Genomic DNA, 26,262 nt, shown 5'->3' with positions numbered 1-26,262 from the left:
AAGAAAAATACATAATAAATTGTGTCGGAAATTGGGGTGTTCACATGCTTTTGTGCTCTTATACAGCAGCCACCACTGATAACGATGATTACTGTATCTGTGTTTTTATAATGACATACAATAAATTTGTAATGTTTATGTTCTGAGCTCAAATTATCTACATCATTCTTTAAAAAGTTACACCTGCTCTATTACTGAGACACATGTATTTGAGGAGCAGCTAACAAAATCAGTGCTACGATACTGCTTTTGTCACACTGTATTTACTGAACCTATGTCTAGTGAAACTAGAAATTACAGTTATTACACTGAAAGTACATTATCAAATCTGCACCTCAACAAACTCAGGCAGAATGGCATCCACTAGCCCAAGGCGCCATCATCACCGCCGTTGTCTGCGACGGTACCGCCGTTGTCTGCGATGGTACCGCCATTGTCGTCGACGGTACCGAGGTTGTCGTCGACGGTACCGAGGTTGTCGTCGACAGTACCGCCATTGTCGTCGACGGTACCTAGGTTGTCGTCGATGGTACCGAGGTTGTCGTCGACAGTACCGCCATTGTCGCCGACAGTACCTAGGTTGTCGTCGACGGTACCGAGGTTGTCGTCGACGGTACCGCCGTTGTCGTCGACGGTACCGAGGTTGTCGTCGACGGTACCGAGGTTATCGTCGACGGTACCGAGGTTGTCGTCGACGGTACCGCCGTTGTCGTCGACGGTACCGAGGTTGTCGTCGACGGTACCGAGGTTATCGTCGACGGTACCGAGGTTGTCGTCGACGGTACCGCCGTTGCCGTCGTCGATACCACCGTTGCCGTCGTCGTTACCGCAGCTGCAGTCGGCTTTACCGCCATTGTCGTCGTCGTTACCGCCGTTGCCGTCGTCGTTACCGCCACTGACATCGTCGTTGCCGCCATTGCCGTCGTCGTTGCCGTCGTCGTTACCGCCGTTGGCGTCGTCGTTACCGCCGTTGCCGTCGTCGTTACCGCCGTTGCCGTCGTCGTTACCGCCCTCGTCGTCGGCCTCTCCGGCGTCGCTGGCTGACACTACATCACTCCGCGATGTGCCAGGCGTCGCCTCCTTGTCTCCCTTCATCTTGCTTTTGAGAGCAGGTTTATTAACTTTTATGATGGGGATCAAGCGCTCACTCCCTCGCGCAAGTCGGTCTGTCTCCTGCAAAATTTCTGTGTTAGAACGCCATTATTCTGTGCTTCATATTTAACGTTAATTTTGTGCATAGCGAGACATACATTTGATTCAAGTGAAGCAGCTATAAATGTAAACCATATGATCCTTGTACAGGATATTCAGCTGCCCCTGCCGATGTCGCTTTATGCAGTCCCCAATGTTACAGCCGGCGTTAAAAACGCGCGAGATTTCCACGTTCTCTCACTCGCTGTGTGCAAACTGTTACTCCTACAGAAAAGTGAAGAGGATCCTTGTGTAGAAAATTTAATGTAGATCACAAGGGAAAACCTTTTCGCTAGAGGACGTTATTTTCTAGTTAAGTTGTTCATGGCACTCCCTCCTACCACTGTACAGACGTTTGCGACTGAACCGGCCGCGGTGATCTAGCGGTTCGAATCCTGCCTCGGGCATGGATGTGTGTGATGTCCTTAGGTTAGTTAGGTTTAAGTAGTTCTAAGTTCTAGGGGACTGATGACCAAAGAAGTTAAGTCCCTTAGTGCTCAGAGCCATTTGAACCATTTTTTTTTTGTTTGCGACTGAACGAAATATTTCCTGCATTCGACCTTCTTTGGTGTTCATTGATTGACTTTATTATGCCACCGACACACTGACTTTTCAGATTGTAAAGTTGGTGTCTGTGTAAATTTTACCTGACAGTTTTGTGAATTTTAACAGCATAAAATAACTAATTAATTCGTTGCATTCATTAGGCCTTTTGGCTACGAAACTACTGTGTTTGTAAGGGTTAAGCTCGGATCAAATTGTCAGTGCGATTAGTTTCAGTGTTTACAGCAGCCGTTTTCCTTGCATTACCCTTGCGGGTATGTTTAAATTATTGACATTAACGAAATAATCTACTATACTGGGGGTGTCATAGCCGTGTGGTTTCAGGCACCTTGTAAGGTTCGGGCAGCTCCCTCCTGTTGGAGGTTCGAGTCCTCCCTCGGGCATGGGTGTGTGTGTTGTCCTCAGCGTAAGTTAGTTTAAATCAGACTAAGTAGAATGTAAACCTAGGGACCGATGACCTTAGCAGTTTGGTCCCATAGGAAATTACCACAAAAAAGTCGAATATCGGGAATTTTTGTACAGTGATAGGACGGAGTGCCACGAACAACATTAGAAATCCTGGCTGTTGATGGATGAATGTGGGGGTGGAAGTGCGTTTGAAAGTCACTTTCGTACGTTTTTCATCAGTAACTCGAAAACCGCGGCCTCCAGTGAAGCCGAATTCCAGTACAAAAGTTAGCTACATTAAATTTTCTACAACAATGTCGTGTTCATTTTTATCTGTTGGATTAATAGCTTGCTTGAGTCGAGCGAGCGAATATGAAAATCTCGAGCATGGTTGTTGAAGGTCAGCTATTACATTGCGGGTTGCGTAAAACGACGTCGACAGGGGCAGTTGAATCGCCATGTACACTACTGGCTATTAAAATTGCTACAACACTAAGAAATGCAGATGATAAACGGGTATTCATTGGACAAATGTATTATACTAGAACTGACCTGTGCTTACATTTTCACGAAATTTGGGTATATAGATCCTGAGAAATCAGTACCCAGAACAACCACCTCTGACCCTAATAACGGCCTTGATACGCCTGGGATTTCAGTCAAACAGAGATTGAATGGCGTGTACAGGTATAGCTACCCATGCAGCTTCAACGCGATACCACAGTCCATCAAGAGTAGTGACTGGCGTATTGTGACGAGCCAGTTGCTCGGCCACCATTGACCAGACGTTTTCAATACGTGAGAGATCCGGAGAATGTGCTGGACAGGGGTGCATTCGAACTTTTTCTGTATCCAGAAAGGCCCGTACAGGACCTGCAACATGCGGTCGTGCATTGTCCTGCTGAAATGTAGGCTTTCGCAGGGATCGAATGAAGGGTAGAGCCACGGGTCGTAACACATTTGAAATGTAACGTCCACTGTTCACAGTGCCGTCAATGCGAACAAGAGGTGACCGAGACGTGTAACCAATGGCACCCCATACCATCACGCCGGGTGATACGCCAGTATGGCGATGACAAATACACGCTTCCAATGCGACCATCGTGATGCTGTAAACAGAACCGGATTGATACGAAAAAATGACGTTTTTCCATTCGTGTACCCAGGTTCGTCGTTGAGTACACCATCTCAGCCGCTCCTATCTGTGATGCAGCGTCGAGGGTAACCGCAGCCATGGTCTCAGAGCTGACGGTCCATGCTGCTGCAAACGGCGTCGAACTGTTCGTGCAGATGGTTGTTGTCTTGCAAACGTCCCCACCTGTTGACTCAGGGATCTAGACGTGGCTGCACGAACCGTTACAACCATGCGGATAAGATGCCTGTCATCTCGACTCCTAGTGTTACGAGGCCCTTGCGATCCAGAACGGCGTTCCGTATTACCCTCCTGAACCCACCGATTCCATATTCTGCTAACAGTCACTGGATCTCGAACAACGCGAGTAGCAATGTCGCGATACGATAAACCGCAATCGCGATAGGCTGCAATCCGACCTTTATCAAAGTCGGAAACGTGGTGGTACGCATTTCTCCTCCTTACACGAGGCATCACAACAACGTTTCACCAGGCAACGCCGGTCAACTGCTGTTTGTGTATGAGACATCGGTTGGAAACTTTCCTCATGTCAGCACGTTGTAGGTGTCGGCAGCGGCGCCAACGTTGTGTGAATGCTCTGAAAAGCTAATCATTTGCATATCACATCATATTCTTCCTGTCGGTTAAATTTCGCGTCTGTAGCACGTCATCTTCGTGGTGTAGCAATTTTAATGGCCAGTAGTGTATTAACATAGCCGGCAACTGAAATTACATCACCAGGAAGGGGAAGAAATTACTGAATCTTACTGGTGTTTATATAGAATGTAGCTCTGACCCAGTTGATAACAGAGTCGAACTAAGTTTGGATGAAAGATAAAGGTACGTCATTCAATGGCGCTTCAAGTCTGTGTTAGTGCTCACCAACAGCAGTGGCTGGCTAATTGGTGTTACGCCAGTGCTTTGGCAAAATCATGCCCATGTGAGGGACTACAGCAGTCCGCTCACATTTATTTTTATTTATTTGTTTATTATTTTTTCTTGTACTAACAAGCTATGCTTTCCCTTCCACACGAGACTAGGTTTTGACAAGAGGTATCGTCTTTTCTCTTTCACGATAACTGCGAGCTTCGTGCACACCAAACGATACTATACGAGGCAGGTAGACGTTGGGGCTTGACACACTTCCTCTCACACAGAGCAATATACAGGGTGTATGAATACTATCCAATGAACTGTGGATGAAGCCCGACCAACAGGCATTACATGCATTAATCAAAAATGATAGCGCATTGAGAATGGCTAGTTTCTAGCTAAAATATAGATCAGCCAATAAAATTTAAAAAGGACGGCTCATAACTGAAATCTATTATTTACAAGTCAGTAGAACAGTCGCTGAGTGCAACAGCCTTCTGAATGGAAGGTAACCTGATAAAGAATAATCGTCCGATTTTTAAAAAATCATAACTACTATGTTTTTTTGAGATAAGTGCGTGAAAACTCCCGCTAGGTAACAGCTGTGTGCGCCCACTTCATTTCAAGTAAAAATGGTGTCCGGACAAAACAAAGCGTTTTGTTTGCTACGTTCTGCGCAGCGCGGGTCAGTAATAACTGTTCAGCGTGACTTTCGTACTAGGTATGGTGTGGATCCTTCTACACCACAGAGCATTAGACGATAGCATGAACGAATCCGAAGAAGAGGTTTGCTGTGTATAGACAAATTTCCGGCCGTCCTCTGGTGTCTGACACAGACATCGAACGCATCCGCTAGTTTCACAAGGAGTCCGCACAAATGCTTTCGCCGTGCAGCTCGACAGCTCAGCATGCCCCCAATGTCCGTTTGGCGTGTATTTCATCGACGCTTACACATGAAACTGTACAAAATTAAGCTACTAGAAGCTCTTCGTGAACGTGACAAACAACAACATGTGGAGTTCTGTAATTTCGTTCTTGGCAAGGTGGAGGATGGCGGTTTTCTTCCACATTCAGTATTTAGTGACGAGGCAACATTCCATTTAAATGAAAAGGTGACCCGCCATAATGTGAGAATCTGGGCCGTGGAACAACAACATGGAGTTGTACAACATGAGGGAAACTCTTCAAAATTTTATGTGTTTTGTGCAGTTTCGTGGGAAAAGGTGTACGGTCCATTTGTGTTTGTCGAGAACACTGTTACAGGAAGCACACATCTCGATATGATTGAGAACTTTCTTTTCCCTCAGTTTGAGACTGATTCCAACCACCTCATTTACCGAAAGGGTGGGGCACCGCCACACTGGCATCTGGAAGTGTGGGATTTTTAAATCAAAGGATTACGGAAAGACTGATCGGTCGCACTGAACCAAATGATTCAGCCTTACGTTACTTTTCCCCAAAGCCACCGGACCTGACTGTATGCGATTATTCCTTGTGGGGGGAGGGGGTTTATAAAAAACTGTTTATGTGCCTCCGTTGCCAACAACAGTGAATGAACTGAGACATCGCATAACAGCAATTGTGGATGCTGTAACTCAAGACATGTTCGCTGCAGTGTGGGAACAATTGAATAACGCGCTGACACATAGCGTGCATCTCAAGGGGGGGGGGGGGATATTGAACACCTATGAATATGAAAAAAACTTATTGAGTTCCCTGTTCATCAAAAAACAAAATTCATTGTATATGTTTATTAGTTTCAGAAATGTAGATCAGTCACTCATCGACATTATTAACAAATATATAAAAGAATCAAGGCCCTTCCCACATTGCACATTGGCAGTAGAAAGAATGTTTAACTGCATTAAAATTATCTCACCAGCGACGTGTTTCTTTTTGTGTTGCTGGTTAAAGCCGCACAGGAAAAAATAAAGCACGAATTTTTCCTCCACAGTTACTGATATGACAGTGACCTGCAGCTGGGCAACCAATATGAATATGCAGACTATAGTCTCGCAGTACTGGGTGAGTCAAAAAGGACTTTACAACTTTGAAATTACGTAGAAATTTACTGAGATAACTTTCAGAATCGGTAGATGTGTCATTTTGTAGGAAACAACCTTAAAGTTTGATACACGTAGTGCATCAGTACGCCATTCCGCCATTGCGAGCGCCAGTGTAGATCGCAGTTAAAATGGCAACTTTCTCTGGTGCCGAGCGTGCTGGCTATGTGTTTTTGTTTCATAAAACAAACTGTGCAACAACTGGTAGGCGTAAGTTTCGCACCAAATACACGAAAGGGCCTCCAGGCAGACCTACAATTTACTCTTGGCACAATAACTTAGGTGAAACGGGTTGTTCACTGCAGCATGATGAATCACCAGGTCGCCCATGTGTTCATGATTATGTCGAACAATTAGGGAGAGCGTTGCCTGCAGTCCACAAAACTCAACGCCAAGTGCGTCTCATGGGACTGGAAATTCACAAAAGACTGTTTCGTGAGTACTGCGTAGAAGTTTACACTTGAAACTATATGGTTCACAATGGCACAGCACAATAGTGATGCACGTAAGGTTGCTCATGGGGAATTTTGTGCAGAAATGTTGCATCGGAGAAGAGGACGACGAGACATTCCTGAACACAACAGTCGTCAGAGTTGAGTGTACATTTCTCATCAGTGGAATGGTGCCTACTTACAACTACAGTAGAATATGGGCAGCAAAAATCCACATGCCAGCCTGGAACACGTTCTTGATAGCCCCAAAGTTATGTGTTTAGTGCCCTTAACAAACTGAAATGGTACAGCCTTTTCTTCTTCATGGAGAAAACTGTTACTGGTATTTTGTATATGAGGATGTTATGAGGATATTTTGTATTTGAGGATGTTTACAACAACATGACATCTACCGATTCTCAATAAATTCTCAATAAATTTTAACGTCATTCCAAAGTTTTATTGTACTTTTTGACACAACCTTTATATTTAAATCGTATTCTTCCAGTGAAATCCAAGACACGACGAGTCTTAGGATAATAAATCGACATTGTTGTTTATGACTACTCCATCGGGAAATCGTGACCAGGTGGCTTCATTAGACGTAAATGTTTTGGACATGGCAGCAGTCGAGCATTCTCTGTATAATGGTACGTCAGGACAGCAGGATAAAGAGATAGTCTTGTGTTACTTTTTAGAAGCTGACGTCACTGAACTTCAAAGAGAGGGCACAGCCACTGGCCATAATACGTGAGAAATGGAGTGAATGCTGTCCATATTACCAGCTATACAAAGCAGAGGTGATGGTATTGTGTGCCTAATGACACCCAGTAGCATCACGCAGCATTTAATGTCAGAAGTTTGAACGTAGTACGAAAGCTAGAAAATCTAAAAAAAAGACATGTAACGGATCAATCTAGATATACTGGAGATGAGTGAACTGAAACAGAAAGAAGATGTGCATTTCTAGTGAGACAAATACAGGGTAATATCGACTGCATCATGAAATCGTATAAGAGGAGTAGAATTCGTTATGAATAGGGAAGTATGACAGAGAGTGAGCTACTATGAAGAGTTCAGTGATGGGGTTGTTCTCATCAGATTCGAAGGTAAACCCACACTGAACACGATGGTTCAGGCTCACATGTTGACGTCGAAAACTGAAGATGAAGAAATATAGGATAGTATATGAGGATACTGAACGGGTAACGCAATATGTCAAGAGACATGAAAATCTGGTAGCCATGGGCGATTGGAATGTGGTTATAGAGTTACGAGAGAATATGGGCTTGGAAATAGGATTGAGAGAGAACAAAAACTAATTGCGTTCTGCAATAAATTTCAGGTGGTAATAGCGAATACTCTGTTCAAGAACCACAAGAGGAGGAGGTATACATGGTAAAGACCTGGAGACACAGGAAGATTCCAGCTGGATTGTATCTCAGTCAGACAGAGATCCCGATATCATATATTGGATTGTAAGGAATACCCAGGAGCAGATATAGACTCAGATCACAATTAAGTAATGATGAAGAATAAATTGAAGTTTAAGAGACTCCTACAGAAAGAATCAGTGTTGAAGAAAGTATGATACTGAAGTACTGAGGAATGATGAGTCATATGTGAAGTTTGCTGAGTATGTTGATGCTGCAGCAAGGCATACCCCTGCAGAGAGTTCAGTTGAAGAGGAGTGGACATTTCTAGAAAGGGCAATCATAGATGTTGAATAACCACAACTACAAGGAAGCCAACTCCAAAGAAACCAGGGATAACAGAAGAAACACTTCAACTGATCAAAGAAAGAAGTACCAAAAGGCAGGAACACAGCAACACAAATCACTGGCTGCATGCAAAGTGTGAAGAAATCGAGAAGAAAACAATCGTCTAAAGGACTGGCTCAGCACATGGAAAAGTCAAAACAACTTGAAATTAAAAGCACAGGTGGTAACATTAAGAGAGCAATGGGAATTCCACTGTTAAATATAGGAGAGAGAGAGAGAGAGAGCAGATAATTGGAAACAGTACGCAGATGGCCTTTATTAGGGGGAAGACTCTTCTGATGACATGGGTCGATGTGGAAGAGACAGGGGATCCAGTTTAGAGTCAGAATTGGAAACTGCTTTGAATGACTTAAGATCCAAAAAAGCAGAAGGAAAAATAACATGCCACTAGAATTTCTAAAATCATTGGGGGAAGAGGTAACAAAACGACTACTTACTTTAGTGTTTAGGATATATGAGACTGTCGATATATCATCAGACTTTCGGTAAAATATCACCCACACTATTTCGAAGAGAGCAAGAGCGGCAGGTGTGACAATCATCACACAATCTGCCTCAAAGCTCGTCCATCAAAGCTGCTGGCAAGAATAATGTCAGAAGACTGGAAAATAAAATTGAGAATGTGTTAGATGACGATCATTTGGCTTTAGAGACGGTAAAGGCACCATAGGAGCGGTTCTGACCGTTCACTTAATAAGGTTAGACGGCGGAACACGTAATGCATTCAGGAACTTTGTCGAACATCCTCGCTTTGGTGGTCCACATACTGCGGTGTGGGGAGGCATATCGTCCCTTAGGCGTACTGACCTCCAACTGTTTGAACACGGTACGGTACACTCAGTGTTCAACGTTATTATGACACCGCACTGCTTTCCCGTGTGCCTCTTTTCAGGGGTCCATTTGGCCCGGACTTCATTTTTATGGATGACGATCCGTGACCGCATTTAAGAGAGCACGTGGACGAGCCAATGGAGAGGGACGATGTTCAACGAGTGGACTGGTATGCCAGTTCTCCTGAATGGAAAACCATCGAACGTATCTGGGATGCGTTGGGGGACATGTTGTAGCATGTCCACACGCACCAGCGACCGTCCAGCGCTTGTCAACAGCGGAGGAATGGAACGCCCTACCGCAACAACTCCCACCACCCTCGTGGCCAGCATGGGAGCACCTTGCAGAGCATACACTGCTGTCCCTGTTGATCACTCACCCTCTCAAGAACCCCATCCCTTCTTTTGTAATGTCCAGGGGACCATCATGAATCACGGTGTCTCCAGTGTAATTCTTGTGTTTGAATGAAAACATTGTTTCCGTTGGTCTCATCGCATAATTCTTACAGTCGTCCTTTGGACTACTCTATAACTCTTCTTTCTATGTACCGTACAAGTTTCATAGAGCGATGTAGCTTGGCAATGGCACATCGTGCGAACTTCACTCGCTTTAACTTTTCCATGCCAGCTTCTTTCTGACGGAGAGTCCCGACTTGTACGAGGGTAATCCCAAAAGTAAGGTCTCCTATTTTTTATAAGCACATAGATCTGTTTATTTCTACAACGGTTTACGTTAGTTTACAGTTTGAACATTTAGCTATTTTTCGACATAATCATCATTTCTGTTAATGCATTTTTGTAGACGCTGTGGCAGTTTTTGTATGCCCATGTCATACCAGCTCGCCGCCATGCTGTTCAAAAAGTTATGAACCTCTTCTTTCACCTCGTCGTCGGAGCTGAATCGCTTTCCGGCCAAATGTTTTTTTTAAGTTAGGGAACAGGTGATAGCCACTGGGCACCAAGTCAGGACTATAGGGTGGGTGGGTGATTATGTTCCACTGAAACTGTTGCAGGAGAGCAACGGTTTGCCGAACGATGTGTGGGCGAGCGTAGCCATGGAGACGCCCTTGCTCAACATTCCTCTTCTCCGGTTCTGAATTGCCCGTTTGAGATCTTTCAGACTCTCAAAGTACCTGTCCCAGTGGACATAAAGTCGACCAACAATATCCCTTTCCGATCCCAAAAACGGTTGTCACGACTTTACCGACAGACTGTGTTTGTTTAAATTTCTGCGGCTTTGGCGAAGAAGGATGCCGCCACTGGCGCGATTGTTGCTTGGTCTCAGGTGTAAAGTGGTATGCCCAGGTTTCGTCACCAGTGACAACTGAGTCCAGATAGTTGTCCTGTTCGGCTGCATGGCGGTGAAGAAATGCGCGGGAAGCATTAACTCGTTGCCAATGTCGTCCTCGGTCAGCATACGTGGCACCCATCATGCGCACACCTTCCGGTAGTTCAATGTTTCCGTTAAAATCCTGTGAGCGGTGCTTCGGGAAACCTCAGGAACCAACGTGCAGAGATCATGCAGGGCGATCCGCCGATCTTCATGCATCCTTTGCTCAACCATCAACACTGACTCCTCAGAAATTGACGGTCTCCCGCTCATTTGTTCGTCGTGAATTTCGGTCCGACCAGCTGCAAACTCTCTATACCACTTACGAACATTTTTGACATCCATGCACGACTCACCATACACTCGCGTCAGTTGGCAATGGATTTCAATCGGCGCAGTCCTCTTTACGTTCAAAAACCGAATAACTGCGCGCAATTCGCACTTGGCGGTAACATCCAACGGGAGCTCCATTCTCAATGAGCACCTCAGCGCGGCGTGCGCATGTTTACACACAGCGCGTGAAGCACTCTTGATAACAGTGCGACCAACTGCCACATAAACAGAGTTCTGTACTTATAAAGCAATAGGAGACCTTACTTTTGGGATTACCCTCGTAATCTCCTCTTGTATAGTATTATTTTGCTCAAGGGAACAAACGGTTGAGATGGCAATGAGCAAGAAAGGCTATATGGAAATATGACTGGAAGTGTGTTCCAAGGGAGGCACATCCACTTCAAGGTGGAGATAAAAGACCTTTGACAGCATAAGTTTCGGTGATTGAAAGGCCACACGAGAACACACCAGATATGTTGTGACTGTACTCGAGTTTTAGCTCTGTATTGAAAAGGGCAGTGAGTTCCAGCACCAACATGCAGTAGCCACATTACCTTTTGTACCACCAACCTCACGTCTTCGAGGAGGGAAGCAGTGACACCCACAGGAAGTGCAAAAACGTCCAGCCTATGGGGCGTTGTAGATGGGAGGGTAACCCCATGATAAGGGTGCACTGCCACCACAATGTGGGGGTTATCTTAGCCCACAGACAGGTATTGTGAAGATTTACAGTACCAACCCTCGTAAAAACAGCCTCATCTGTGTATAGAATTCATGACAGAAATCCCAGCAGAGTGGTGGCGTATGCGAGAAATCGTGGCCGCAGAGGCACGTCCGTAGGTACTAAGGCCTGCACACGTTGTAATGATACAGTTGGTGTCACCTGTCGTGAAGAATGTTCCACACAGTCGTCCGTCTCACCCCATGCTGGTGGTCAGTCTGCATGGTGCTGACAAGGACACTGTCACAGATCTTGCATGTCGACTTTCAAGTGGATGTACCTCCCTTGGAATGCACATCAGACAACGTCTCCCGTGGTTTTACCCTATTTACCAGAATCATTCCGTAAACAGAATACAGATGCTGTTACTACTACCTTCTTTCATCACTTACTGTGAAAAGCTAATCATTTGTACACTACTGGCCATTAAAATTGCTACACCACTAAGATGACGTGCTATAGGCGTGAAACTTAACCGACAGGAAGAAGGTGCTGTGATAAGCAAATGATTAGCTTTTCAGAGCATTCACACAAGGTTGGCGCCGGTGGCGACACCTACAACGTGCTGACATCAGGAAACTTTCCAACCGATTTCTCAAACACAAACAGCAGTTGACCAGCGTTGCCTGGTCAAACGTTGTAGTGATGTCTCGGGTAAGGAGGAGAAATGCGTACCATCAAGTTTCCGACTTTGATAAAGGTCGGATTGTAGCCTATCGCGATTGCAGTTTATCGTATCGCGACATTGCTACTCGCGTTGGTCGCTTGTAGCAGCATCGACTATCAGCTCGGTGACTATGGGTGCCGTTACCCTTGACGCTGTATCACAGACAGGAGCGCCTGCGATGGCGTAATCAACGACGTACCTGGGTGCACGTATGGCAGAACGTCATTTTTTCGGACGAATCCAGGTTCTTTTTACAGCATCATGATTGTCGCATCCGTGTTTGGCGACATCGCGGTGAACGCACATTGGAAGCGTGTATTCGTCATCGCCATACTGGCGTATCACCCGGCGTGATGGTATGGGGTGCCATTGGTTACATGTCTTCGTCACCTTTTGTTCGCATTGACAGCGCTTTGAACAGTGGACGTTACATTTCAGATGTGTTACGACCCGTGGCTCTACCCTGCATTCGATCCCTGCGAAAGCCTACATTTCAGCAGGACAATGCACGACCGCATGTTGCAGGTCCTGTACGGGCCTTTATGGATACAGAAAAAGTTCGAATGCAGCCCTGTCCAGCACATTCTCCGGATCTCTCACGAATTGAAAACGTCTGGTCAATGGTGGCCGAGCAACTGGCTCGTCACAATACGCCAGTCACTACTCTTGATGGACTGTGGTATCGCGTTGAAGCTGCATAGGCAGCTGTACCTGTACACGCCATCCGAGCTCTGTTTGACTCAATGCCCAGGCGTATCAAGGCCGTTATTACGGCCAGAGGTGGATGTCCTTTGTACTGATTTCTTAGGATCTATGCTCAGATATTGCGTGAAAATGTAATCACAGGTCAGTTCTAGTATAATACATTTGTCCAATGAATACCCGTTTATCATCTTCATTTCTTCTTGATGAAGCAATTTTAATGGCCAATAGTGTATATCCAAATGCGTAGTACGCGTAACGCCATTCTGACATTTGTTGCACGCCGCCATCATGGGGCTGCACTTCCAGCAACTAGTAGAGTACAAACCATCCCACCCTTATGGTTATCGCAATGTAATTCACGAACTTCTATCTTTTTAACAAATAGGAGCTGGTTGAGAAATTAACTCGAGATCAAAAGGTTCTGCAGCGTGTTTGCTTACCTTTCTCGGAGCAGTGATAGTGAGTATACCGTCTGAGGATAGTTCTGATGCCACTTTCTCGATATCCACGTCTTCCGGCACTGCGTACTTGCGCCTCAGGCTGCGTGAGATGTAGCCGTGCTCATCTTGACGTTCATCGTGCTCCGCCTCTACCACCACCTGGTTGCCGACCACCTTCACTTTCAAATCCCCGTCTTTGAAATGTTGGACGTCCAAGGTAACCTTTACGCAATTTGAGTTCAGTAAACTCCGTCAGAAGAATGGAACAGGGAGCATGGTGTACTTAATGTGTATGCTTTGTTTTAAATAAGATATTTTACAAATACTGAAATAGGCTAAGACAGAACAGGAAAAAAAAATACTGTGGAAGTTACTGAATGCCATACATCAATTTTCATACATTCTAACAAGGAAGACCTATACACTCAGGTAAGAAATTTTATGAGATAACGATAGGCACATATGCAGATGCCGGTCAATCGCGTACACCAGGAATAAAAGGGCAGTGCATTGGCGGAGCCGTGATTTGTACTCAGGTGATCCACATCAAAAAGTGTCTGACGAGATTATATCCGCACGACGGGAATTCATAGACTCTGGATGCAGAATGGTAGCTGGAGCTAGCGGCATGGGACATTCCATTTCGGTACCCATTAGGGAATTCAATATTCGTAGGTCCACAGTGTCAAGAGTGTGCTGAAAATAGCAAATTTCTGGCATTACTCCAACCATGTACTACGCACTATCCGATGGCCTTCGCGTAACGACCGAGAGCAGCGGCGTTTGCTTAGAGTTGTCATTGTTGACAGACAAGCAACACTGCGTAAACTATCTGCAGAAATCAATGTAGTACGTACGACGAACGTATCCTTTAGAACAGTGAGGCGAAATTTGGTGTTAATTGGGTATGGCAGCAGACGGCCGACGAGTGTGCCTTTGCTAACAGCATGACATCGCCAGTAGCACCTCTCCCGGGCTCGTGACTATACTGGTTGTCCCTGGTCAGTTGGAGAAACGTGCCCTGGACAGATAAAGAGTCCCGATTTCAGTTGCGGTTAGAGGTTGACGCAACCCCTCGAAGCCATGGGCCAAAAAGTCAACAAGGGACTGCGCTAGCTGGAGGTGGCTCCATAATGGTGTGGCTGTGTTTACATGGAATGGACTGCATCCTCTAGCCCAACTGAAGCGATCGTTGTCTGAAAATGGTTATGTTCAACTGCCTGGAGACCATTTGCAGCCATTCATCAGATTCATTTTTAAGGATGACGTGGCAGAAGGAGGTGTTAGGAGGTACCTTGTGACATGGTGTTAGGAAGTATCCTGTGACTTTTGTCACCTCAGTGTATGAGGAGCTGCACAAAACGCTGACAGCAAATCCCACTACAGGATGATAATGAGAGATTTCAGTGTGGGTATAAGGCCAAAACTAAACAACTGTTTTTCTGTGTGAAGCGTTGGATAAGATATTAGAAACGACAAAGCTAATACCTCAGTGTAAGTTGCCGAATAGAATGATACGTAATTCCTACCAGAAGCTTCTAGAAAAAATGGACAAGGATTAAACAGAAAAAGAAACGAAATTCAATGTATTTTTATAAATGAAAAGCTCTTTATTGTCTATGTGCTACAGAATTAATTTATTTACTTAATCGTTTTCGGCTTACATTGGTCATCATCAGACGTTAAACGGCTAAAGTCGTCAACGAAGGTACAATATTCGTGAACAACATTGAAAGATGTTACTCATCAAGAGTGAGACACGAACACTGAGTAAATGTAATCTTTGACAATGCAGTCGTAATTCAACTAAAAAGTTAAAATCTAAACAGTAAAAAAATACAAAACATTGACGCCAAACTCGAAAAACAGTTCTTATACAGCGTGTTCGGAAATTCCCATTACAAACTTCGGGACTTGTACAGGTCAGTGAGTGAATAACATTTTGAATAGGAACGCATGTCTGGAAACGTACCATTTCTGTTCTGCGGCGGTTTCAGTTCAGATATGTAACTTCCCCTACGGGTCCGGGGGTTACAATAGGCCAGAGGTATTCGTGCCTGTCGTAGGAGGAGACTAAAAGGCGTTTCACACGTTTCGGCCTTTATGTGATGGTCCCCTGTAGGGTTTGAGCTCTGCTCTTCAAAATTTTCCTGAAGATCGAGCCAATTGGGGAAGGGCGCCTTACATGATGCAGTGTGTCCATCGTGCATGAGATCTTTAGCCCACTTTCTATTCGTTGCATTGCAGCCCCACCCATTTTCCATCTCTTGGGCGAGGACACTTTCCTGGTGCGTTTTCCACCATGCACTATGCAGTGTCGCTTTCTGCGTCGACAATGACCATGGAATTCTTTGCACCTGATAACTAGCACAGTAGCCAGTCCATTGTCTGGGGCTGCCATGTACCCTGTTGGTTGTAGCCCCCTGGCCAGACAGGGATCGCTTTGCTGATGCCTGTACTGTCAACTCCACACATATGCCAAGGGGTAGATGCCAATCCCCCTGGGGCATCGGAACTTCCAGCAATGAGCATCCTGCCAGGTGGCCTTTCCTGCAGCTGGGTGGCGCCTGCGGGGAGGGCCCTTGGTCAGAGTGGGTAGCATCAGGGTGGATGACACGCAATGAAGCGTAGTCCATCATCTCTTGCTAGTGGTGAAACACCAGCATTCTCTAAGCATTCACGAGCTCAATTCAACGCACAGAAGTACAACCCCAAATTGTTCCCCTCCGCCGGCCGGGGTGGCCGAGGGGTTCTAGGCGCTACAGTCTGGAACCTCGCGACCGCTAGGTTGCAGGTTCGAATCCTGCCTTGGGCATGGATGTGTGTGATGTCCTTAGGTTAGTTAGGTTTAAGTAGTTCTAAGTTCTAGGGGACTGATGACCTCAGAAGTTAAGTCCCATAGTGCTCAGAGCCATTTGAACCATTTTTTGTTCCCCTAACTGGCCACACCATGGCAGGAACGTCAGGCTAAGGATGGCAGTGGATCTTATTCGCCCCAGTACCTTGTATGCTCGAGAGCTGATTGAGAATCTTTCATGACAATGAAGCCTCAGTTTTTTGTTGAGCATTTAGAGGACAAGTTCGAGGAGGTGGAGGGCTTGTCCAAAATGAGATACGGGTCAGTCTTGATCAAAACAGCATCCTCTTCCCAGTCACGGGCGTTACTCGCTTGTGACAAGCTGGGGGATGTTTCTGTAACCATCACGCTCCATAAGAGCTTAAATATGGTCCAGGGTATCATATTTCACAGGGACCTTTTTTTGCAGTACGACGATGAACTGCGCGCCAATTTAGAGTGTCGAGGTGTTCATTTCGTCCGGCGTGTCCACCGGGATCTGAGGGATAATCAGGTTACCACCAGTGCGTTCATCTTGGCCTTCAAAGGTGATACATTGCCCGAGAAGGTCAAGGTGATGGTCTACCACTGTGATGTAAAACCCTATATTGCTTCCCCGATGCAGTGCTTTAAGTGCTGGAAGTTCAGCTATATGTCTTCCCACTGTACTTCCAATGTCACATGTCGAGATTTCCAACGCCCATCACATCCCAAACTCCATGTGCCCCACCTTCCATCTGTGTCAACTGCAGAGAGCACCATTCGTCTTGCTCGCCAGACTGCAGGATTCTCCAGAATGAAATGAAAATTATGGAGTAACGGCCCTGGACCGACTGACCTACACTGAGACTAAGAGAAAATTTCAATGCATGCATCCTGTGCATATGACATCGTCTTACGCCGCCACTACAACAGTTCTGGCACCATCAGCTCCGCCAACCCGTCACCTCTCAGAGCTGGAAGGCTACACCTGCACGCTTAATGGTGGGGGGTATTTCCCTCCCTGTTGTTCCTTCACCACCTACTTTGGGAGAAGCACCCCTCCTCAGCCATCAGGGACGTCTGTCCCCACTTCTAAGCCGGAGAAGCGTCAGTCTTCTTCGGCTTCTCTCGCTAGGAAGGGGTCCCTTGGGCCCCTCCCTGTCCAGGTTTCTATTAGTGGGAAATATGACACCCACCACTGGCTGAAGAACTCAAAAGCAGCTCGTCGTAGGGCTTCACACTCATCCTCAGTCCCAGAGACTGAGCCAGTGAAGTCCTCCCAACCAGGGAAGCCCAACGAGCAGCGAGAGAAATCCAAAAAGAAAACCCCTAAGGCCAAGGAAATGGCGTTGGCACCCACACCACCGCTACCTAGAAGCTCTGCGTCTGAGGATGGTGTGGAGATTTTGGCGTCCGCTGAGAGCCTAGATCTCGCCAGTCCATCAGACGCAATGGATATAGACCGCTCAGGCAATAAGTCAGTGGCAGCAGGTGACTCTGAGGCGTAAACTGCCTCTTTGAATGTTCCATTGCTTCCCAGTCTCACGATGTCATCCTCCAGTGGAATTGCGGCACTTTTTTTCACTGCCTGGCTGAGCTGTGCCAACTGTTAAGCTTCATACCTGCTATTTGTATTGTCCACTAGGGAACCTGGCTCCCAGTAATGTGGACCCCTGCCTTATGTGGCTGTAAGGGGTATTACAGGAACTGTTGCGACTATAATCGAGTGTCAGGTGGAGTTTGTGTTTATGTCCTAAACTCATTCTGCAGTGAACCTGTGCCCCTTCAAACTCCTCTTGAAGCTGTGGCTGTCAGAATAAGGACGACGCAGGAAATAACTGTCTGCAGTGTATATCTTCCTCCAGGTGGTGCAGATCCCCTGAATGTATTAACTAAACTGACTGATAACCTCCCTAACCCTTTCCTACTTTTGGGAGATTTTAATGTCCATAACCCTTTATGGGGTAGCACCATGCTTACTGGCCGAGGCAGAGATGTCGAAAGTTTACTGTCTCAGTTCGACCTCTGCGTCTTAAACACTGGAGCAGCCACACATTTCATTGTGGCTCATGGTAGCTATTCGGCCATTGATCTATCAATTTGCAGCCCAGAACTTCTCCCATCTGTCCACTGGAGAGCACATGAGAACGTGTGTGGTAGTGACCACTGCCCCATCTTCCTGTCACTGCCCCAGCATAAGGCCCACGGACGCCTGCCCAGATGGGCTTTAAACAAGGCAGACTGGGAAACTTTCACCTCTGCTGTCACCGTTTAATCTCCCCCACACGGTGACATAACAGTTGTTTGTCATGTGGGATTAGCCGAGCGGTCTAGGGCGCTGCAGTTATGGCCTATGCGGCTGGTCCCAGCAGAGGTTCGAGTCCTCCCTCGGGCATGGGTGTGTGTGCTGGTCCTTAGGATAATTTAGGTTAAGTAGTGTGTAAGCTTAGGGACTGATGACCTTAGCAGTTGAGTCCCATAAGATATTACACACATTTGAACATTTTTGATCAACAGTTGTTTCTGCGGATTAAACGCGATCCCTCGCTCTTTAGGGTGCCCAAGGCGTAAGGCAGTCCCTTGGTGATCGTCAGAAGTCGCTGAAGTAATTAAGGAGCGTCTGCGAGCTCTACAGCATCATAAGCGGCACCCTTCCCTGGAGCACCTCATAGCCTTTAAATGGCTCCGTGCCCATGTTCACCAACTTACCAAACGACAGATGCAGGAGTCTTGGGAGAGATACATTTCCTCCACTGGGGACCATATGTCACCTCCCCAAGTCTGGGCAAAGATCAAAGATCTTTTCGGGTACGAGACCCCAACATGTGTAGCAGTGCTACCATAAATGGCTTGTTATCTGCTGACGCAAACGCGATTGCCGAGCACTTTGCTGAGCAGTTTGGTCGAGCCTCTGCATCGGAGAATCAGACCCCAGCCTTTCACACTCTCAAACGGTGGCTGGAAGGAAACATCCTCTCATTCACTACACGCCGCAGTGAATCCTATAACACCCCATTTACAGAGTGGGAGCTCATCAGTGCCATTGCACATTGTCCTGACTCAGGTCCTGGGCGTGATTGGATCCACATCCAGATGATTTAACATCTCTCATCTCACTATAAGCGAAATCTCCTCGTCATCTTCAACCGGATCTGCTGCGATGGCGTCTTCCCATCACAATGGCGGGAGAGCACCATCATTTCGGTGCTCAAACCGGATTAAAACCCGCTTGATGTGGATAGCTATCCTTCCATCAGCCTCAACAACGTTCTTTATAAGCTGCTGGAATTTATGGTATGTCAGTGGTTGGATTGAGTCCTGGAGTCACGTGGCCTGCTGGCTCCATGTCAGGGCGGCTTCAGCCAGGGTCGCTGTACTACTGATATTCTTGTGTCCATCGAGTCTGCCATCTGAACAGCCTTTTTCAGACGGCAATACCGAGTTGCCGTCTTTTTTTACTTATGTAAAGCATACTACACGACTTGGCGTTATCATATCCTTGCCACATTTTATGAATGGGGTCTCCAGGTCCCGCTCCCGATTTTTATCCAAAACTTCCTATCGCTCCGTACTTTCCGCGTCCAAGTTGGTGCCTCCCGTAGTTCCATCCATATCCAGGAGAATAGAGTTCCACAGGGCTCTGTATTAAGTATCTCTCTATTTTTAGTGGTCATTAACGGTCTAGCACCAGCTGTCGGACCCTCCGTCTCACCTCTCTGTATGCAGACGACTTCTGCATTTCGTAGTGCTGCTGCAATACTGGTGTTGCCGAGCGGCGCCTGCATGGAACCACCCACAAGGTGCAGTCATGGGCTCTAGCCCACGGCTTCCAGTTTTCCGCGGCAAATTCGTACGCCAGGCACTTCTGTATACGCCGTACCATTCATACAGAACCAGCACTTTACCTTGATGACGATCCACTCACTTTAGTGGAGACGTATCGATTCCTAGGACTGGTTTTCGACGCTCGATTGATTTGGCTTCCCATCTTCGTCAGCTTAAGCAGAAGTGCTGGCAGCACCTCAATGCCCTCCATTGCCTGAACAACACCAGTTGGGGTGCAGATCACTCTACGCTGCTGTGGCTCTACAGAGCCCTTGCCCTGAATTGACTATGGGAGTGTGGTTTATGGTTCGGCAGCGCCTTCAGCGTTACATTTACTCGACCCTGTGGAGCACTGCGGAGTTCGACTAGTGACAGGAGCTTTTAGGACGAGTCCCGTGACCAGTGTGCTGGTGGAGGCTGGGATCCCTCCATAGCAGATCAGACGTATGCAACTGCTCGCCAGGTATGCAGCACACATTCGTAGTTCCCCTGAGCATCTGAATTAGCGTCTCCTTTTCCTGTCCTCGGCAGTCCATCTCCCGCATCGGTGGCCCAGGTCGGGGCTAACGATTGCGGTTTGCATGCCGTCACTTCTCTCCGAACTGGAATCCTTCCCATTACCACCTCTACTTGCTGTCCGCTCACGCACGCCTCCATGGTGTACGCCTCAGCCACAGCTTCGTCTGGACCTTTCACGTGGCCCCAAGGACTCTGTTAACCCTGCGTCCCTCCGCTGTCACTTCCTCTCGATTCTTGACGTGTTCCAGAGCTCTGAAGTGGTTTACACTGACGGCCGATGGTCGAGTTAGCTTTGCCTACGTTCACGGCGCCCATATTGAACAACATTCCTTACCCAATGGCTGCATTGTATTCACTGCAGAGCTGGTGACTATGTCTCGTGCACTTCAGTATCTCCGTTCATGCCCTGGATAGCCTTTTCTGTTATGTACTGACTCCTAGAGCAGCCTGAAAACTATCGACCAGTGCTACCCTCGTCATCCTCACGAGTCCATTTATGTCCTGGAACGGTCCGGTCGTTCAGTGGTGTTCGTCTGGACCGCTGGTCACGTCGGAATCCCAGGCAATGAACTTGCTGACAGGCTGTCCAAACAGGCTACACGGAAACCGATTCTGGAGATTGGCATCCCCGCAACTGACCTGCATTCGTAATTACGCCACAAGGTTTTTCAGCTTTGGGAGACGGAATTGCAAAACCTCAGTACGCACAACAGACTGCGAGGCATTAAGGGGACCACGAATGTGTGGCAATCCTCGATGAGGGCCTCTCATAGGACTCTGTGGTTCTCTGCAGGCTCTGCATTGGCCATCCCTGGGCGACCCACGGCTACCTCCTGCGCCCTGAAGACTCACCTCAGTGTCGGTGCGGTGCCCGGCTAACAGTGGCCCATCTTCTGGTGCACTGTCCCACTTTGACAGCCCAGCGACGAAATATTGGATTACCGGACTCGCCGCTCATTTTATCTGACATCGCCTCATTGGCTGATTTAGTTTTACGTTTTATTCGTGAGGGTGGCTTTTGTCATTTGATCCAAGTTTTAGCGCATGTCCTTTGTCCTTCTGTGTCCTCCACCCTAGTGCTTCTAGGGTGGAAGTTTTAAAGTGTTGCAGGGTGTCTGGCTTTTCCTTTTTATTTTCGTGGTCGGCCAGCCACTGTAATCTGCTTTCTTGTTTTACTCTCTCCTGTTTCTTGCATCTCTCTGTTTTCTTGTCCTCTTTTGTTCCTTGTTGCCTTTCCTTCTTCGTTCTTGTGGTCTTTCCTTTCTTTCCGTTTTGTGTTAAATGACTTATCAGTTTTCAAATGGCTCTGAGCACAATTAGACTTAACTTCTGAGGTCATCAGTCCTCTAGAACTTAGAACTACTTAAACCTAACTAACTTAAGGACATCACACACATCCATGTCCGAGACAGGACTCGAACCTGCGACCGTAGCGGTCGCGCGGTTCCAGACGGTAGCGCCTAGAACCGCTCGGCCACTCATTAGTTTTATTCTCACACTTGTGGCATTGTTTTATTAGGAACAAGGAACCGATGACCTCGTAGTTTGGTCCCTTTCCCCCTCTTTTAAACCAATCAACCAATCAGACGTGTAATGCTTCCGCGTATGCTTAGAGAAAGAGAAAATTCTCAGAGTTTCTTGTCCTGGTGTGCAATAGGGTAGACAGGATGACGCTGTACTACGTCAGACGGTCACTTGATGTCTCTTAACGTCTGCCTTGCTGAGAGACCTATTCAGTGCCCTCACGTCTCCTATTCTGTAAAAATGGTTCGGTACACGTTTACAGCAATACACAGATAGGCTCCTTGTGTATGAGGAAGGCCGAGGCGACGGAAGAGCTGCTAGTCGGCTGTATTATGGATATTTTCCACAATGTAGCAAGCCATTGCACAAACTTTTTGGCCAAGTACGCAGTGGTTCGGAGAAATAGGTACCTTCAGCATGAGGAGGCACGACCGTGATGCTCCATGGCAACGCCGCACGCCTCAATTTGCAGATGTACTGCATCACTTTGAAGATAACCTGTCAAAGATTACCCTAACAACTGCGTGAGCAATGGGTTTTAGTCACAGCATCGTCTGGGCCGACGACGACATCCGTACTACTTAACAAAGGGTTCACACAATCGGTCCAACCAACTTTCCACAACGCGATGTCTACTGCACGTGGTTCCTGCACTGCTGCTTCGACACACCTGTTTCCACAACGATTCTGTTCACAGATGAATGTAAGTTGTCTAGGGAATGTGTTCTGAATTCGCGGAACAGCCATGTCTGGGCAGACGAAAACTCTCGTGCCACGGATGATCACGGATTTCAATACCGGTTTGATATTAACGTGAAGGCTGGTATTCTAGAGTGGAGGAGGAGGAGGAAATTAGTGTTTAACGTCCCGTCGACAACGAGGTCATTAGAGACGGAGCGCAAGCTCGGGTGAGGGAAGGATGGAGAAGGAAATCGGCCGTGCCCTTTCAAAGGAACCATCCCGGCATTTGCCTGAAGCGATTTAGGGAAATCACGGAAAACCTATATTCTAGAGTGTGTGTGTGTGTGTGTGTGTGTGTGTGTGTGTGTGTGTGTGTGCGCGCGCGTGTGTGTGTATGTGTGTTGGGGCTTATGGGCGCTCAACGTCGAGGTCATCAGCGCCCTGACACACATTAAAGGGAACGAATGTGGACAGACCTAATAAAAGTGAAACACACACGCAAAGAAAGCAGGAAAAGAAGGAAAATGCTACATAAGGAAGTAGAACGTAACGTAGCAACAAGAATGCCACAGTAAATTGTCATTGGCTGGCCACTTACATAAAATATGAGCGAGCTTGTCACATAGTGACCTTGAGACCACAAGCACCACACATTGGAGGGTCCTCCCGCCGGAGCAGGAAGCCATGCGTCATAGGGCTGTGGCCAATCCGAAGTCGAGTGAGGAGAGCCTCGTCCAGTCGACGGGGCTGAAAGGAAGTACACCACATACGCGTTGTGGGCTTGACTATACATAGCTTATTGTCAGTCACTTCCAACCACTCACCCTCCCACCGACGCATGACTCGTGAGCTCAACAGCGAGGTGAGTGCGTGCAGGGGTATAGCACATTGAGATACTTGTGAATCGAGACACCCCTCCTTGCCTGCGAGGTCTGTCCTTTCATTCCCAGCAATGCCAACATGCCCCGGAACCCAGCAGAAAGCCTCCACCTGCCCCAATCGCTGTAGGTGGAGGAGGGCATCCTGGATGGTAGGGACTATTTTACCTGCTGGATACAAACGTTGCAAAGAGTGAAGGGCACTTAGTGAATCGGAACAGCCAAGAAATTTATGACAGGAAGAATGTCTCATCTGCTCCAGTGCCCGCAAGATCGCAGACAATTTTGCATCAAAGACAGTAAAAGTCTGAGGCAGTTGGACCTTTGAGGACACGATCCGGAAAAACAACAGAGCAACCAACGGAATCCCCTTGTTTCGACCAATCCGTAAAAGCAGCTACATAGTCGTGGTGCTCAGATAAAATGGCAGAAAATGCTACATTAAAAACGGTGGCAGGAGTGCAATCTCTCTTGTACTGCAATAATTCTAAAATCACCCCAGGCCTCTTCAGTAATCAGGGTTGCAGGCGGTTAAAACCCAGGATTTGGGGTTGTACAGACTCCATACCGAGGGACTCCAGCACATGTTCACACGGATCCCAAACGGCAACGTAGCCCGGGGGCGGTGGGAAAAAAGACAGTCCAAAGTGGATGAGCAACAAGATGGTGCTCAGGCGAGGTGGGAGCTGCAAGAAACTGACAAGCCTGGCGCACCAGCAGGAGCTGCCGCCGGATGATAAGTGGCGGTTCCCCAGCCTCAGCACAGAGGCTGGGTATCGGACTGGTCCGATAAGCACCCATAGCCAGTCGAATCCCAGCATGGTGGACAGCGTCAAAGATCTGCAAATAAGACGGCCTCACTGACCCATACACTGTGCACCCGTAGTCCAGCCGTGAACGCATAAAAGCTCGATAAAATTGAAGGACGAAGCGTCCTGTCCGCTCCCCAAGACCTGTGGCTGAGGCACTTGAGGATGTTCAGTGCCTTCAGGGTTCTGGCTTTCAAGTCACGTAGATGTGGCAACCATGACAACCTGGAGTCAAAAATTAGGCCCAGAAACCGCACTGTGTCTCTAAAATGTAGGACAGTATCCCTCATATGCAAGGCAGGCAAAGTAAAAAGACGACGAGAACGATTAAAATGAACACAAAAACACTTATAGGCAGAAAACCGAAAACCCGTCTTTGTAGCCCATTCCTCTAACCGCCGCACTGTTAGCTGCAACTGACGGCTCACGGTTGCAACACTGGAGGAGGAACAGAAAACAGTAAAGTCGTCCACAAATAAGGAGCACTGTACTGGACTCCTCACTGTAGACCTTATACTGTTTATGGCTATGGCAAAGAGGGTAACGCTTAAAACACTGCCCTAGGGAACACCGTTCTCTTGCTCAAAGCAATCAGACAGTGTGTTACCAACGCGGGTCCCAAAAAACCGCTGAGACAGGAAAGACCGAATGAAAATGGGGAGGCGGCCACGAAAGCCCCATTGATGCAGTTGTGCAAGAATACAGTGTCTCCAAGTAGTATCATTTGCCTTACTGATATCAAAGAAGATACCGATACAGAGATGCTGAAGGAGGAAAGCCTGCTGAATACCCACCTCAACGAGTGTCAGGTTGTCGACCGCGGACCGAAATTTTCGGAATCCACACTGAGAGCGGCTAAGGCGATGTCTGGTCTCTAACAGCCAGACCAGACGACTATTAACCATCCGTTCCAGGGTCTTTCCGACACAGCTTGTCAGGACGATACTGCGATAACTACTGGGACATGTGCGGTCCTTTCCTGGTTTGAGGAGAGGGATGAGGATTGCCTCCTGCCACGAGGTACGGAACACTCCTGTCTGCCATATGAGATTAAAACATTCGAGGAGGATTTCCTTTGACGCCGCTGGCAGATGTCGAAGCATGGAGTACCAGATGCGGTCGTGACCTGGTGCAGTGTCAGAAGTCTCAGTAAGTGCCGATTCAAGTTCCCACATGGAGAAAGGGAAGTTGTGGGCCTCAGAACTGTTCGACCGAAATTCCAAGTTTTCTCTTTGGAAGGTCGCAAGGTAGCGACGAAACGCTGGATCCTGGTTTGGAGTGGCAGTACTTTGTGCAAAATGCTCTGCCAGCGTCTGAGCAATGGCTCTGGGTGTCGCTTGGAGGCATCCCTGTTTCAGGACTGCAGCTATTGGTAAACGTCTGCGTTTACCAGAAATCCTCCGAATGGCTTCCCATACTTTTGTGGAACAAGTGGAATGGTTGATGGAGTCCAGGAACTCCTGCCATGACCTTTTCTTGCTGTCCTTAATGACACGGCGTGCCCTGGCTCTCGCGATTCGAAAGGCGGTAAGATTGACCGCTGTTGGGCGGCATTTAAATCGTCGAAGAGCCACACGCCTGTGCCGGATGGCTGAATGGCACTCTTCTGTCCACCAAGGCACAAGGCGCCGCTTAAGAGGGCCAGAAGACTTTGGTATGGACAGGTCAGCAGCATGATGGTTCACAAGTGTGATGTGATCCACCCATTCCTGTACGCTGTGGTGGCGTTGAAAGACAGCCAACTGACTGAATAGTGGCCA

At 47.4% G+C, this 26,262-nt stretch overlaps 1 protein-coding gene across 1 annotated transcript in view; it reads right to left on the bottom strand.

The window, feature by feature from the left end:
• Positions 1-363: 363 nt before the first annotated feature.
• The window catches only part of LOC126285242 (uncharacterized), a 45,314-nt gene continuing 19,415 nt past the window's right edge, over positions 364-26,262 (bottom strand). The window contains exons 2-4 of the mRNA XM_049984539.1: positions 13,449-13,670; positions 966-1,173; positions 364-842 (exon numbers count right to left, since the gene is read on the bottom strand). Coding sequence (XP_049840496.1) covers positions 364-842; positions 966-1,173; positions 13,449-13,670 — 909 coding nt within the window. The remainder of the gene's footprint in view (positions 843-965; positions 1,174-13,448; positions 13,671-26,262) is intronic.

This window comes from Schistocerca gregaria, chromosome 8 (genome assembly GCF_023897955.1).
Source record: "Schistocerca gregaria isolate iqSchGreg1 chromosome 8, iqSchGreg1.2, whole genome shotgun sequence".
NCBI classification, from domain to species: Eukaryota; Metazoa; Arthropoda; class Insecta; order Orthoptera; family Acrididae; genus Schistocerca; species Schistocerca gregaria.
Note: the sequence above shows the minus strand (reverse complement) of the source record. Positions and strands in the feature narration are given on the sequence as shown.